At 43.9% G+C, this 15,084-nt stretch overlaps 1 protein-coding gene across 21 annotated transcripts in view; it reads left to right on the top strand.

Moving 5' to 3' along the window:
* The window catches only part of nrxn3b (neurexin 3b), a 328,662-nt gene that overhangs the window by 229,136 nt on the left and 84,442 nt on the right, over positions 1-15,084 (top strand). For all 21 annotated transcript variants that reach the window (XM_076873680.1, XM_076873687.1, XM_076873683.1 and 18 more), the window contains one exon: positions 10,862-11,043. In XM_076873680.1, coding sequence (XP_076729795.1) covers positions 10,862-11,043 — 182 coding nt within the window. The remainder of the gene's footprint in view (positions 1-10,861; positions 11,044-15,084) is intronic.

The following is a 15,084-nucleotide window of genomic DNA, read 5'->3' as shown; positions in this document are numbered from 1 at the left end:
GTGTGTGTGTGTGTGTGTGTGTGTGTGTGTGTGTGTGTGTGTGTGTGTGATTTTATGTCAAATTTCTATACTATTTTTGAACTTTGGCTATGATGTATGCGTAGTCAAAGTTCCAAACCCTAATGAAAAAAGCACAGCCATCCAGTGAGTCAAGCCCCTTCTGCTTCCAAACTGAACTGACATTAGAACTACCTGACATCATGCAAATTGCTAACAAATAGCATGGTGCTTTTTGTGCCTCACAGCAAGAAGTGTCCTGAGTTTGAATCTGGCGCCTTCCTGTGTGGTTTGCATGTTCTTTCCGAGTACTCTGACAGTCCAAAGACATGCAGTTAGTAATGTTAGGTTAACTGGTGATTCACCACCAGACAAACTGGTGACCTGTCCAGGGTGTACCCTGCCGCTTACCCCATGGTACCTTGGATAGGCTTCAGTCCCCAAACACGAGCCTACATTGAATAAGTGGAAGAAAATGGATTGAAACTTGAAATGACACTTAAAAACTTCCAAATAGGCATACTTATTTACTTAATGATGCCACATTGGTTTGAATGTTTGGCCATGCCCACGAACAGTCTGAGAGCCAACTTCATAATGGTATTTCTCCAGTTACTCCAGAGTAACTGTCAGAGTCAACCAACAAACATTGGACTTAGAGACAGAGTTAGAAGTTTTTTTGTAGCCTTGGGAGCAGCAGAGATCTCTGCAAAGGGCTTCGGTTGGCCGTTGATAACCAAGTGGTTGCACTCATCAGGGAGCCTTAAAGAGACAAGAACAGAAATGGTCATAGAGGGCTAATATAATGCCTGATGCAAATACAGCTTATTCCCTTGGAGCCCTAGTGGCAAGAAAAACAGGGCTAGAAATGAGCATATGTCACCATTAAGAGTAGCTACCCTACCATCAAACAAATGCTGAAACGGCTTGCTTGGTGTAGCAAATGTGGCAGCCAGTTGGACAGATAGTCAATCCCTCCTGACTTATTACATTCTGTCCACAACTAGTCTGAGGCAAGCAAACAGAACTAGCAAAATCCATTTGCTGCCGTGGTTTGTTGACATCATGTGAAAAATAACTCTGCAAAACTGTCTGAGTCACTGGAAGGGTCTGCTCTTTATTCAGCCAACATGTCTCAGCAGAGGGCCTTTATCATCTATACAGTAGGGATAAACAGCCCTATCTGTTCACCAGGAGAAGATGGACCACAAAGAAGCTTAATAACAGAACCGTCTAATGCAATGTTCATCAGTATAAATTAAGATTATGGCTTGGATAAAATGGTAGCATTTAATGACACAGTTTGTCTTGTAAACAAGCTTCTAGGTGTTTAAATGTCACTAACCAAAATGCGCTGTATCCTAGAGTTCTAATAAAACATTTGGGACACTTCCTTCCATTTCCACTGAGCTTGTGCAAATCCATTTATTTATTTTCTTAAATAATACTTTCAAAGGCATCAATAATTGTGAGGCCATTAGTTTGTGCACGAGGCGCAAAATAGGTTATACCACTCATCCTGATAATTAACTGCAAAGGTCTCCTTCGTTTTATTAAATAACTACAAAGGAAATCTGGAGTTAGGAGGCAAGCTTTGGAGACCATGAGTCCTTAAAGCGCGTCTCTCTATTCCACCCTCCTCTTTCCCAAATGAATCATATCAGTGCCATTTCAAAATAAGTTCATCACGAAATATCAGATCACCGCATATTTTGACTGGGTATTTTATGAAAACTATCTTTTCTTTTAATGAGTTCCTGTTTGTCTCTTGTTATCCTGCCTTTTAATTAACTTGGTTTTCATCTTAGCCCTGATTGAATGACTGAAGCCAATGCACAGTGTGAATCCATTCTAACGGCCAGTGGGGGTTAGGAGGCACCTTAGTTGGTTTCCAAAAGGACTCTAGGTGCAGAGAAGTATATGAGAAGAAAATGACTACACTTCTTGCCTAGTTTAATACCTCATGCCACTAGCTGGGACCACAGCCTCACTCACATTTGACAGCATTTTAATGGATAATGGCAGGTGGAGTAAGCATGAATTGGAGCTGTGGTTCGGAGAAGGACTCTGAGGACTGGTGGCAGCTCCTGAGCCCGTGCATACTCCCATGTACAAGAGGACATATATAGACAGAAACAGGAGGGAAGTGTATGAGGTATGGTCCCACTCCTGAAATTCAGATGAGTTTTCTCCGATTAGTGCTGCTCCAGTTTGTTTCTGGTCTCAATTCCTGGTTTTCAACACGTGACACGATGACGATGATGATGTTTTTACGCCACAGCAGCTACACAGGTCTGTCGTATACAGTGTAATTATCCAAATTAGCTTTTCTTTTTCCACTAAAGGGCAGCACACAAAAGTGTAAAGTCTCAACTTTAGCCACTCCTTGGACCAAAAGTTTGCAAAAAGTTCAGAAACGAGTAAATGTGTCCAACTGGGGTTTGAGTCATAAAGGCCTTAGGATAAGATCAGTGGATAAAGTTGCAGTGTTGTATTTATGTATCAGGGCCTTTCAGTTATTGCAGAGAAAAGGGGAGAGAGAGACAGACACAGGCTTTTGCAGAGTGAGGGCGAGTGGAGCTACGGGCTCTCTCGTGAAGCCTTGGCTAAGACAGACAGGCTGCACTGCCCTCTGGGGAAGATTCAATTATAAATGATGCTTCCACTCGGAGCCATCTTGGATTCCCTTATTCTTCAGGAGGTCTTCTTCACCTAATCCTTGCCAGGGTTCGGTGTGGCCTGTCTCTGAAGTGATATGCCTCACACACATTGCGTGTCATGCATTATGAATGATGGGAAGGAGACGCTCATATCCTAATTTTCTGAGAGCGGCGGGAGCGTCAACACCGGATCCGACAGAACGTTAATATTCACCATGCAAAAGCACGGCATTCAGGTTGTACAAAGCTTTGGAGAGAGATGTCACGACTATTTATTAGTGATATTTTTGTGACTTTGACCTCCTACAAGCTGACTTGGCTCCGCCTTTGCCGTCCATCTGACGGTGTCAGCCTGTCTCCAGCATCCTTCCGCATCTTTCCTAGCTCGTACCTCCTCTCCTTTCATCTCTCCACAACGTCGCTCTCCCCTCTCTAAAAAAACCCCCACTGGTGGCAGTGAGCAGCATTAGAGTCAGCAGACAGGTCTTCTTTGTAGCCTAGAGAGCTGTGTAGATCTCAGCTGCAACCCCACCTCCTCCCTTTCTCCCTGCTCCCCCAGCCTCTGAAATCCTCTTCAGACCCCCTTCCCGCTTCCCCTTCCTTTTACAACCAGAGAGAATAGGAGCTGACATCTCCAGAGAACCGAGAAAAAAAATCATTTAAAGCCCTTCCTCTCTGTCCGCTTGCCGCTACAACAGAGAGGAGTGTCAGTAATGCAGCAGGAGGAGAGGCAAGAGGGGGTGGGGGGGTAGGAGGGTGAGACTGGCTGGTTTCGCGGTAATGAGAGGGGAGTTGTTATGGCTCAGCTTCTGCTGTTCAAGACTGTGTGTATGTGTGTGTATTTTCACTTCTGTGTACTCACATTTGCACCTTTGCAGTGTTGCATGAATCTGAAGTGAGGCTACATGACTGCTTTGTTAATGGGTGTCAGCGAGTCGATCTTCCCGTTCTTCTATAGCGATCTGAGGATGCTTTGACATGCCTGTGAGTAAGGAGCCAGTGTTACAAAGCCTTTTCCTGTTGCTCAGAGAGAGTGGGGGTGGAGGGGCTCGGATCATCTCGGGTTCCCATCGACACCGCTTGACTCTCTCTCTCTCCATCTGTGTTTTTCCTCCCTTCTCCGTGTCTTGCCTCCTTCCCTCCCTCCTGCAGCAAAAAGTGACTCTTTCCCCACTCGCTCCCCGTTCACCATCTCCACATCTTGTCGCTTCTGCCACAACCACACGATACAGATGGCAAATCAAGCTGTTCGTCATGGAAATATGTCAAGTATGTCCAATCAAGGGTGACAAGAACGGGAAACTTTTTGATTGAGTCCTTTTACTTCCTGTTGTGTTGTTGGAAGTACTCGTTCGGGGTTTATTGTTGTAGTTATGTTAGTAAAAGGAACAAAGTCAGGAAAGTAGCAAAGGGTTGGTGATTCATTAGGATCTGGTCAGATTTGCAGACTAACACTGGGTAACATGTTCATGTTACAGCTGAGTTATATGTTATTATAGTAAGTACCTGTATATACAGGTATGGGTTTCTGTTATTATGCTGTGTCCCATGAGTGTGAGAAAGTGTTTCTCATAAATTAGCAACAGAGTGAACAGTGGGTTATACAAGAAACAGGTGGTCCTAAACTTCTAAATTGAAATTGAGTTTGAGTGATTTATCTGCAAAACCAATATATCTGAAATAATAAGTATCTGATAAAATGGTACTGATATCATATCATTCATATCATATGTTCATTTCTAAGCCTGTGAAGTGGCAGATCTATAAACATTTGAAAGAGATGGAAGAAACACCCTTCAGCTGTGTTATTAGTGTTGACTGTTGCATGGTGTGTCCACCAGAGGGCACTCTGCAGCATCCCCTTTGGCATCATGACTTTTGGATGTTACCGTAACGACGACAAACTGAGTTTAACTGAGTTATCTGCCACTCGTTGTGACAGTAAAGCAAAATGCATTTCAAACTGCATTCATTTAATATCTTAGTGAGGTGACATAAATTGCTGCACATAACAGAAGTTACAGAAATTTTATGTGTTTCGTTAGTCTGAAAAAATCAACTGTCAGATTTACTGCACCTGGTATCGGTTCTAAAAGTCCTGTGTCAGTCAGGCTCTACTTGACAACAAATTAGATAACTGATAAATATTCTTCAAGCAAATCCTTCACTGGTCGCACCTCCGGTGTGAAGATGTGATGCCTGGAAAAAAAGGTGAAAAAGAGGCAGCTTTTTTTTTATTTAACACACTAAATAACTTATAAGTTGACACACAAATCAGCAAAATAAGAGAAAATCAAAAACATTTTGGCCACACTTCCACAGACACTACACAGAGCACAATATGTTCCTGTTTACCCTCCTGATGTTGCAGCTTCTTCTCCCACAGCTGCGCTCCATCAGAGCTGGCACCAACAGCCACCTCCAACATAACTGGCACTAGCGCTAAATCCCACCGCAGCACAAAGGCCTCAGTTTCCCTTGGCGTTTTTTGGGCAAGTGTAGTACTATAACTGTAGTTTTGACTGTGGAGCTGCTGCCCAGCGGCTCAGACTTTATCATCTTGGCTGCTGGTGCAACTTCGCAGCCCAAGCAGAAGCTGCCTAAACCTTGGACTCACTGTGCTGCATTTGTCAGTTTAGCCTGGCTCATAAAGTTAGAATATGACTCTGACAAAATGTTATACAATGCAGAGCAAGCTGTACAATGCTCTGTACGTACTGTGTACACTGGGAAATAACTCTGTAGGCCATTATCGCCGTTTGTACTGGTGCTTCATATTTTTTCAGCCAGCTTTTTTGACATTTATGTACGTTTCTTTAAGAATACACACAAAAGCCGTCCTCCCTGTCCATAGCAGAGCCCAGAACACGCAGCACACATAAAGTTTAATTAGTCTGAATTATTAGAGTTTTAAAGAGCGATATTGCTATAAGCAAAATATGGTGGAAACCTTACATCTTTTGTTTGTCACAATCCCAACGCTTTGTGGGTCTTTACAGCTTGCTGTTTGCACATGCATCATAATACAGCTCTGGCTGCGCGGGTAAAACCACTTTGTGCTATATATGCTCAGTCCATTCTGTGTCTAGTTTTAGCTTTTCCCTGCTTCCATTACCCCTGGTTTTTGGCGCGTGAATCCATATAGTGCGGTAATGCTACAGCTTATTATAACGGGGAAACAGACAGTGTAAATCATTCGAGGCTGCCTGTTTCCTTTACGTAGCCGTTCTTCACGACACACCGCCCTTCATCCATCATGTTCTGCATTTTTTTTGTTCGGCATTGCTCTTGAGAGATGGGACACATGGCCACCGTGTGTGATGACAGCAGAGACACATGCAAACACGCACACACCGGCCGCCACAGAAGTCCTTTAAAGCACAACAACACACACACACACATAGGTATCGCTGTAAAGCATTTTAGCTATTTCCTCTAAGCTTACTTCTGGCAGCTGATTGAGGAGCGGCGGGGAGAAGGAGAACGTTCAATCATTAGTCCTCCTCTCACTCTATCCCAGAGGGGAGAGGCAACAGTTGGAAATATGAATTATGAAATGATAAGAGGTTGTAAAATGGAGATAAATCCCAGTGATTACACAGCTCAGTATCTCACAATTTGATTCCTCTGCCAATGATTCTTTATTGTCACTGTGTGAAGGACAGCAAGCCTAATAATTCCCTATGTAATGATAGAGTTCTTTTGAACATGATTGAGGAGGCAATTACATTTTGCATCTCACTTCCAGGATGTTTTTTTTTTTTTTTTTTGAGCTCCGCTTTCTTTTCTTCGTTCTCCGATGGCAGAAAATTCGACCACATCAAACCGTGTTTGTCTTCTTTCTCCATCCCCTGGGGTGCCAGTGCTGCAGAAAGCCCAAGAGATAACAAGGGGAAAAACATAAAAGCACATAAACAAGACACACACACACAGCAAGGAGAAAGGAGAGAAAATGTGTGCACTTGCAGATGTGCGCATGTGTGTGTGTGCATGCTTTAAGACTCACACTGGTCTATGCAAATGACTCTGAGCGTGCATGTGTGCACGCTTGCACAAAGAGTTGGAGTTTAGAGCATTTACCCGCTGCAGTTGTGTGTGCCTTGTGGGTAGCTGGTAGTGCCACCTTCCTCTTAGTGGTGTCTAACACACATGCATGCAGCACACACACACACTCCCAGTACTCCATCCAACTTAATCTGAGAGAGAAAAAAGCTCGACTAGCACCTCGCCCTGGCTTTTACTGTAGGTCTGCTGCCTCTAAATAGAGGGTTTTATCGCAGCATGGTGTGAAGTCTGAATACAACCAATATAACCGACATGCATCACGGCAGCTGCTCCGCTCCTTTTGCTCCTTTCCAGATATCATTGCTGGCTGCTGAAGTTCATATGTGCATGTAGAAGACAGACAGAGTGGAGCCAGAGCAAAATTCTCTTGTTGAGGTTGAAACAGGGAATTGAGAATTCCAGCGTATTCCCCTCATTTCTCCCCACACTGGTCAGGTGCATTGAAAGCAGTGACCTGCAGTGATTTCTGGCTCTGTGTGAAAATCCTGTGTCCTCCTCCCTTTTCTCCCTTCATCCCTTTAGTTTTGTAATGTCATGTGGGGGCTGAAGGACAGAACATAGCTCTGTCCTGCAGACAGGTGTCCTGACCTTCTGTCTGCTCTTCCACGCCTCAGGGGACCTCTGTGAAATAGAGGCCAAGGCTTTGACCTAGTCTCTCATCTACAGTTTGTCTCTAAACGGAGCCATGCTGCAGATGCAATGAATCACAACTCCTAGGGAGCAGCGCATTAGTATGTGGCCTTTATTTTCACAGCTATACTCCTTGCTTGTTTTCTTTAAAGAGAAATCGTTTGAAAAATTCAGCATTGGTCATTTTTCTTGTTTCAGAGATCTTCTTATCTCCAAGTCAATGTAGCACCAGTGTGTTACAATTAGATTTCAGATGGCCTCCCTCCAGTACCCAGTGGCCATAGCAAAATTGCATTATTCAAAGCTGGAGATGAAAGTCCCCTCTGATAGACTAAAATAACGCTCTCTACAGTCTGTACTGTGTGTAGATTTGATTCCTTTGATGATATTTCCCCTACAGTTAGCTTTTCACCAGGCTTCGTGGCTGTGAAAGCCCATGTGTGTATTTTACACATCATTTCTGCTATTTATTGCTTATTAATCCTCCAACCTTGTAAGCACTGATGGAGGGGGGGGGGGAGTTGTGGCCAAAAGTGATGGCTCATCTCTTAGAGAATGCCAAGAATGAGCACAGCATCAGAAGAAATAGTCTGTGGTAATTACAAGGGAGAAAGGAAAGGGACATTGGAATAGTTGGAGCGCGCTGAAGTGAGGAGGACTTTCAGACATTTCCAAGAAGCAGAGAACAAATTAGCCTGCTCATCACCTCTTTTATGCAGCCGAGTGAATTAAAATCCTAGATGCTGTCTCAAAATCTTTGTTGCATTGTTACCAAGAAAATCAAGGCGAAAATTGGTGCACCTGACCCTCACTTTGGTGTTTTGATCGGTCTTAAAATGCTTGCTGGCTGAAGTGAATATAAGAAATCAACATTTTCATTGCACTCAGACAACTTTCCCAAAAACAGAGACCCAGAAACGAAAAAACATTGAAGATTATTGTTCCTTAACAGTTTGCAGGACAGGTAAATGTCCGAGGACGTTTTAGTAAAGATATCTGAGAGCATGAGTGTGAAAATATGCTAGAAATGTTATAACACGCCATCGCTTACCCCTCCGCCCTCTAATTAGTCTCTTTGCAAAGCTGCTGAAATTTATATTGGTGCTCAGTACATCCACACTTAAATGGAAAGTCCCAGCAGCTCTAGCTTCAGTGAAATTATTCAAATCAAAGTCTTGACCTTGGAAATGTAGCCTGGCATGTGCATTCTCTCTTTTCAGCTGCGTAACAGTCACACAAATCTTTTTTTTCCCTTCATATGAGTATCAGAAATGATGCCATTCCCAGTACTCTTGCATGCATAGGCTGTTGATATGCAGTGGACTTCCTCTGCGTGTGGAAATGCAGCTGGTGCAGTCTGGGCCCCGGCAGGTTGTTAGGGAAATGTGCTACATCTCGGCGATCTCGGGTTCTTTCTCTTCTCTGTACTTGTGCAGATAATCACCCACTTGTGTGACTGAAAATGTGAGAAGGCATCATGTTCCCAGTGTTTGTGCGAATGCGCACGTGTTTGCACACTTTTAGACTGCATCACGATGTGCATTTATGTCTCCGTCAGCCCGCCCGCTCTGTGTGTGTGTGCGTCAGCCCGTTGTGCGTGTGGCAGCCTGTGTGTACTTTATGCTGAACATTGTCTTCTTGAAACACTAAGCAAATCTCCTCAATGTGATAATTGGCTCCCCGGGGTGCTTGTATCTTTGCTGCTCATCATCGTCATCCCCTCCAAAAAAAACGAGTGTGTGCTAGATGAGATAGGCGAAGTTTGCTCGTTTGCCGGGGAAACTGATCCCTAGTCTGCCCGAACTCTTTTGGCAAGAAGAAACTTTGAGGCGATGAGACAGTGCAGCCAGATCGGGTGCAACCTGGCTGCAGGCTGCTGTCTGCCGCCTCTCGTAGCATCAGGGGCTTGTTTTCTGATGCACTGCAATGGGTGAAATATGCTATTTGAGGCAGGTGATATGCTCAGTAGTTTCATCTGCAGTAAAGTCTCTGACAGAAGCTGAATGATTTTATCACTTCTGTTCAGGAAAAATAAAAATATCTGCGTTAAAACCGTCCGTTTATGATTATTAGCTATACGGAATGAGGCGGATTATTCGAGGCTCGGTGCACGGACGACCTTCGCTGGTGGTTTGCAGTGCTGGCGCCTGAGTTGTGTAAAATACAGACCTGTTTGTGTGCCTGAAGGCAAATAGAGACGCTCATCTGGTCACTAGAGTCTCTCCCTCTTTTTTAGTCCCTCTCATCCATATGTTCTTGGAGTCCCCAGGGTATTATAGACCACAGAGCAGATTGTTGGCTGCTTCATTGGGGAAACAGCGAGACAGCTGGGCACCCATCACACGGCCAAACAGATGTTCAGGTGACTTGCAGAGGAAGTGAATGGAAAAGAGAAATGGCGAGGGGCAGGAGGTGATGCGGAAGAAAGGGAAGCCGAGAGTTGATGGAGGCAGCAAAAAATGAATTAATACATTGATGCCAGAACTCCGAGACTTCATTAGGAATCCAGCGTAGCCCTCTGAGGTGGGCCACACGCTTTCTGCTCTCCTTAGGCCACAGGAACCGGTTTTCTCCCATATTGATTCACCTACTAGACTATCTGCTGCAGGTCTAATGCCTCAGATCTCCCGATTATCTTTGGCTAAATGCGGACGAGACGGCTAAGCGGCTCAGGGAATCAACGCTTTAATTCAAACTCACCTCAGGGAATATTCAAAAGTTGGAACTGAATCCCACCCTGAAAACAAATAGCTTTGGTCTTTCTTGCCAGTTTCACATAATGATAAAAAAGGAAATCCACAAACAGTTTTCACAGATTCTCTGGCTGAGGGCCGAGCTTGATCCAGGCAGAGGCTCTAATCTGACACAAATCTGCATATACATACATATATATATATATATATATATATATATATATATATAGATAGATAGATAGATAGATAGATAGATAGATACAATTCCCTACTGGTACTGACTCCTTTTTTTCAACACTGCATTTGTCAAATTAAACCAGACAAAAGTTCTTCGATCCCCCTCAGTCCCCCTTCTCTACTTTCTTGGGCCAACCTTTGTTCTTTGGTTGCAGGTTTCATGTATAATACATGAGGATTGGGAGACTTATCCGTTTCTGGCCATACCGGCTGTAATTCCCTGGGAAGGGGCTATATTTAAGAGCTGGATAGGTCATAGATGGCGTCAGGGGAGCAGCTGACTTCTACCCGAAAGGTGGCGGTGGCTGAATAGCATTAAAATCCTAAAATAGAACTCGACACAGTTACATTGTTGCCCCGGCGAGGAAGCTGTAACGGAATTACCGTAGATTTAGCCCCTAATGGAAGAAGCGTTAATCCAGTTTTGTCAGAAACGTGTCTTGTTTGTGACAACACGCTGCTCCCTGGCGTCTAGTTAGTCTCTGTTTGTACATCACAGATTTCAGTTTCTTTCTATCTGCCTCTATTTATCGTACGACAAATCTAATTCCTGTTGTTGTTGTTTTTTTATTTCCACAGCTGGCACGACCTACATCTTTGGCAAAGGAGGGGGTCTGATCACATACACGTGGCCCAATAACGAGAGGCCAAGCACCCGGACGGACCGGCTAGCCGTGGGCTTCAGCACGACCATAAAAGATGGCATCCTGGTCCGCATCGACAGCGCCCCACGTCTGGGTGACTACATCATGCTCCACATTGTATGTATTATTCTTGTCTATTCAAAATTCAGTGTGTTTCAAGTGTTTAAGGCATTACAACAAAGGTGATGACCACAAACAAACCTCCGATTCATTCCTTTCCTTGTGGCAATCTTCAGGCAAAATTCATCCCACAGTGCTCCGAATGATTTATACGCACGATGTAGACCCAGTGAGGAAAAAAAACCTTACTGCTCTACTCGAAGTCTTTGCTCATCCAGAATAACCCCACTTCTCCACCACAGTCAGGCTAACTCCCAGCATCTCCATACCTATATATACCTCTGTGCGCACACACACACACACACACACACACACACGCATGTTGGAGAACCATAGGAAACTGCGATTTGGAATTCTCAGCCAGTCGTCTGTGCACCCGTGCAGCATCTTAATACTTTCACATCGCGACCTTGCATTTGGCTCGTTTACATAAGCATTACGCATTTACATAATCATCAACAGCAGCTTGATGAATGCAGTGTGGAATAACTGCAGCGAATGCATGTAGAGGTAGTGTGGTCGGGAAAAGGGACGAGTAGCTGGTGACGCAAAAAAAATACAAATAAATTAAGAAAGAAAATAAAAAGATGCGATGATGAGGAGGAGCTACAGTTGCTAAAGCAGATTGAAAGTCTTTTTCTTCTTAAAGAGCTCCCCTCATCTCCTGAGTGCTGGCCATGTGGTGCAGAGAAGCAGCCATCTGCTCTGGAAAGATGAGGGCCAACAACGAGCAGTTTGGAGCTGCCTTTACAGTATAGAGAGATAGGAGTGTGTGCACGTGTGTGTGTTTCCTTGTGCGCACAGGTGAGAGAGGAAGTGGAGTGGCACAGGCAGAGGGAAAATAAAGACGTAGAGTGGGTTGCGAGGGTGATGTGGGAAATGCCTCCCTGCGTGGTTCTAACTGATTGGGTAATTGCAGGAAACTCTAAAGGAAGGAAAAGGGATGCATTTTTAATTCTGCTTTTTAGATATGGCGGCACAGCTAGCCAAGCAGGGTATCTCGCATAATTTGGCTGCGAGTCATTGGGCGATGAATGTCTTCGTTCCTCCAGTCTAACGCGCTAATGAATTTATTAATAGAAAGAAAAGCAACTGGAGACTTCACCAGTTCATTCAGAGAGGCAGCGTGTTCTGAACACAGTGTCGGTTCTAGCTGCTCGCGTGGGCAACACTATATTTCAGATGATTTATTGACAGCCAAGGGTGTACAAACAAAGTGGGTTTTGTTTAATATTAAAAATGATTGTTGCCTTAAACTATAGAATAGTTGGCAAAAAAAATGCTCCATTACAGAGCAGAAAGCCGATGAACAAAGCGAGGCTTTTTGTTCGGCTGTGAGCTCGGTAATCGGCGTTGTCAGGAATAATCCTCTGCATGATCTCACCTCTAACGACTGCTGTTGTTACAGGGAAGCATAGATTATCATTTGCCTCACACTTTGAACTCCTCGTATGTGCAGTTGTGGGAGTATCAGAGACCCTCCTGTCTCAGGGAGTTGTGTACGTGTAGTAGAAATGCTTAGAAATTGAGATTTGTTATTAAATAATATTTCCTAATGACAGATATAACGTCTTTGCTGTTAGTGTTTTTCATTTCGCAGTAACTCTGGAGGAAAAGGTTACGGGCTTTTTGCCTGTCGATTCTGGATTTATGTAGCTTCATCTTTACGGTTTATTAGACCGCTTCCTCAAAGGAGCGCGCTCTCTTGTCAGACTTTAACGTCTTTTCGATGACAGGATGTGGTCAACAAAAAGTAAAATAGCTTTTGTAGTTTTCTACTCCAGTTTTCTAACTGTGCAAAAGTCTTGAGCCACATATTTTCATCCATGGAAATGCAGAATACAAGGCGAAGGACAGAAGTCAGTATTTGGTATGCCCAACTTTATTCTTTACCACAGCTGGAACGCTCTCATGCAGCTTTCTTGTCTTTTCTTTAAGTAGAACTCAGGATTAGTTCTCCAGGCTTCTTGAAGGACATTCAAAGCTGTTCTTTGTTCTATTCTATGATCCCGCACTGCTTCACTAATGTTGAGGCCAATCGATGACTGATGGCGTTCCACACTGATGGTTTTTTATTGAAGCCGTCGCCAATCAGATGCTTTCCTACGGAGCCCCGCAGGGGACATGGGAGAAAAAAAATTAAGACGGACTTTTGCGAGATTTCGCAAAAGTTTTAGCCGCATTCTTCGAAGCCGACCGGGAGGTCGAGGCACGATGTGCCGGGAAAGCGGTGTTCCTCCCGGCTGTAGTAGGTCTCGACCTCCCGTTAGCTTCGAGATGGTGGGTGTCAGATCTCCGAAAACGTCGGAACACTTTTGCAAATATGTGATGTCTTGTAAACCGAGCAGGTATCAACTACAACTACATTCACGCCTCAAAATATCTTAAAAGTGTATTTTGTGACCCAGAAAGAGTAATATTACAACTAAGTAGCTGCCGCCATTGTTGGAATTCAACTTTTGCGAGATCTCGCAAAAGTCCGTCCTTATTTTCTCCCATGTCCCCTGCGGGGCTCCGTACTTTCCAGGTGGCATGATGGAGTGAACTCTGATGATACTGTTTTTCTGTAGACCCGCGCTATTGTATCTCCCTCCTGACCTCCTCCAGACATACTGATGATGATTTAAACCACAAATTTAGATTCATCATTAAATAAGACCAGTTACTGCTGATTTTGAGTCCAGCTTTTCAGTTTCCACCATTCCACTGACACCGTTTCCGATGAGCAGATGGATCAACTGAAGGACTGGAGGCATCTCTCAGGTCCTTCATCTCTCTTAAGAACATGACTTTCAGATACTGAAAGCAGCAGATGCAGTTTTTCAGCCCTGCTACATCTTCCTTTGTCCTCCATTTGCCCATTTTCCTCATTTTTAAGGACAAACTGCACACCATGCTGAGATGTGAGCTTTTAGCTAATACCTCTTTGGGAATGACGTTCTTGCTGCAAATTCCAATTTTATCTTTAGGAATTTTGGTAGATTCAGCTGCAGAAATGGGAAAGAATGACCCGTTTTTATGACTGACTAATATTAAAGTCCCTAAAAATACAGTTTCACACTGGTTCTTTAATAAGTTATCTGTTATGTGACACAACACTGGTTCATCCCTCGAGTTCGGTGTGTTTTTATGCTTGAATAATTTGTAGGTCAGTGTTAAAGGGCTCAATAATCAAGACTGCAACTTAACTATCGCTCAAGACCTTCAAAATTACAAGTAAGTCTGACTCAGACTTGGAAGTAAAATCTAAAGAAAACAGGGGTGGCTCAGGACTTTTACAGTTTACTGTAACTGAAGGATCATAAACAGCGTGAGTGTTTCTCTGACCTTGATTTTAACGCATGTGTCTTCTGCTTTCAGTGTAGATAAAACAGCACACATTGCATTTTCTCTGCAGAGCCCAGAGCACTGAGACAAAACAGGCATCTTGAGGTGAGACCTAATCACAGACTCCCTCCTTAGTCTTCCTCTCCCTTCTTGCTTTCTTCATTATCTCCTTTCCGTGATTAGCTTACGGCTTGTTTGGCAATCATGAATTAAAATACTGATTGTAGTGTTTACATTTTAACCGCTAAGAACAACTGCGTGCTTGCTTTGAAATGCGAGGAGCAATTTGGCATAATTTTGGGAGGTGAGTGCGACATTTTACAATCGCCGGTAGCTCATTTAGGAGTTCGTCTGATGCGAATACAAAGAGTAAAACAGACGAGAATCCTTGTCAGCTTCATGTTGATAAGATAAAAACTGTCATATCATCCTGTTTGAATCGCAGATGACTTTTAGGTGCAAGACAAGTCAAATCTGGCTTGTGATAAGACTGCAGTGAGGTAGTAGTAACACACGTATGTGGGTACATGAGGTGCACATTAAAGTCACACGCGAGCAGAAGAACTTTCAGCCGTGGGCCAGATATATGATGGTTGTGTCACACAGTTTCTCTCTAGAGACTGTTTGAGTGCAGCTGAAGATTACCCACGATGTAACACACACACAGGCTCAGCATCAAAGAGTGAAATGCTTCAGAATCTCACCCGCACT

This window comes from Maylandia zebra, linkage group LG15 (genome assembly GCF_041146795.1).
Source record: "Maylandia zebra isolate NMK-2024a linkage group LG15, Mzebra_GT3a, whole genome shotgun sequence".
Classification (NCBI taxonomy): Eukaryota; Metazoa; Chordata; class Actinopteri; order Cichliformes; family Cichlidae; genus Maylandia; species Maylandia zebra.
This window is presented reverse-complemented; position numbering and strand designations above follow the sequence as displayed.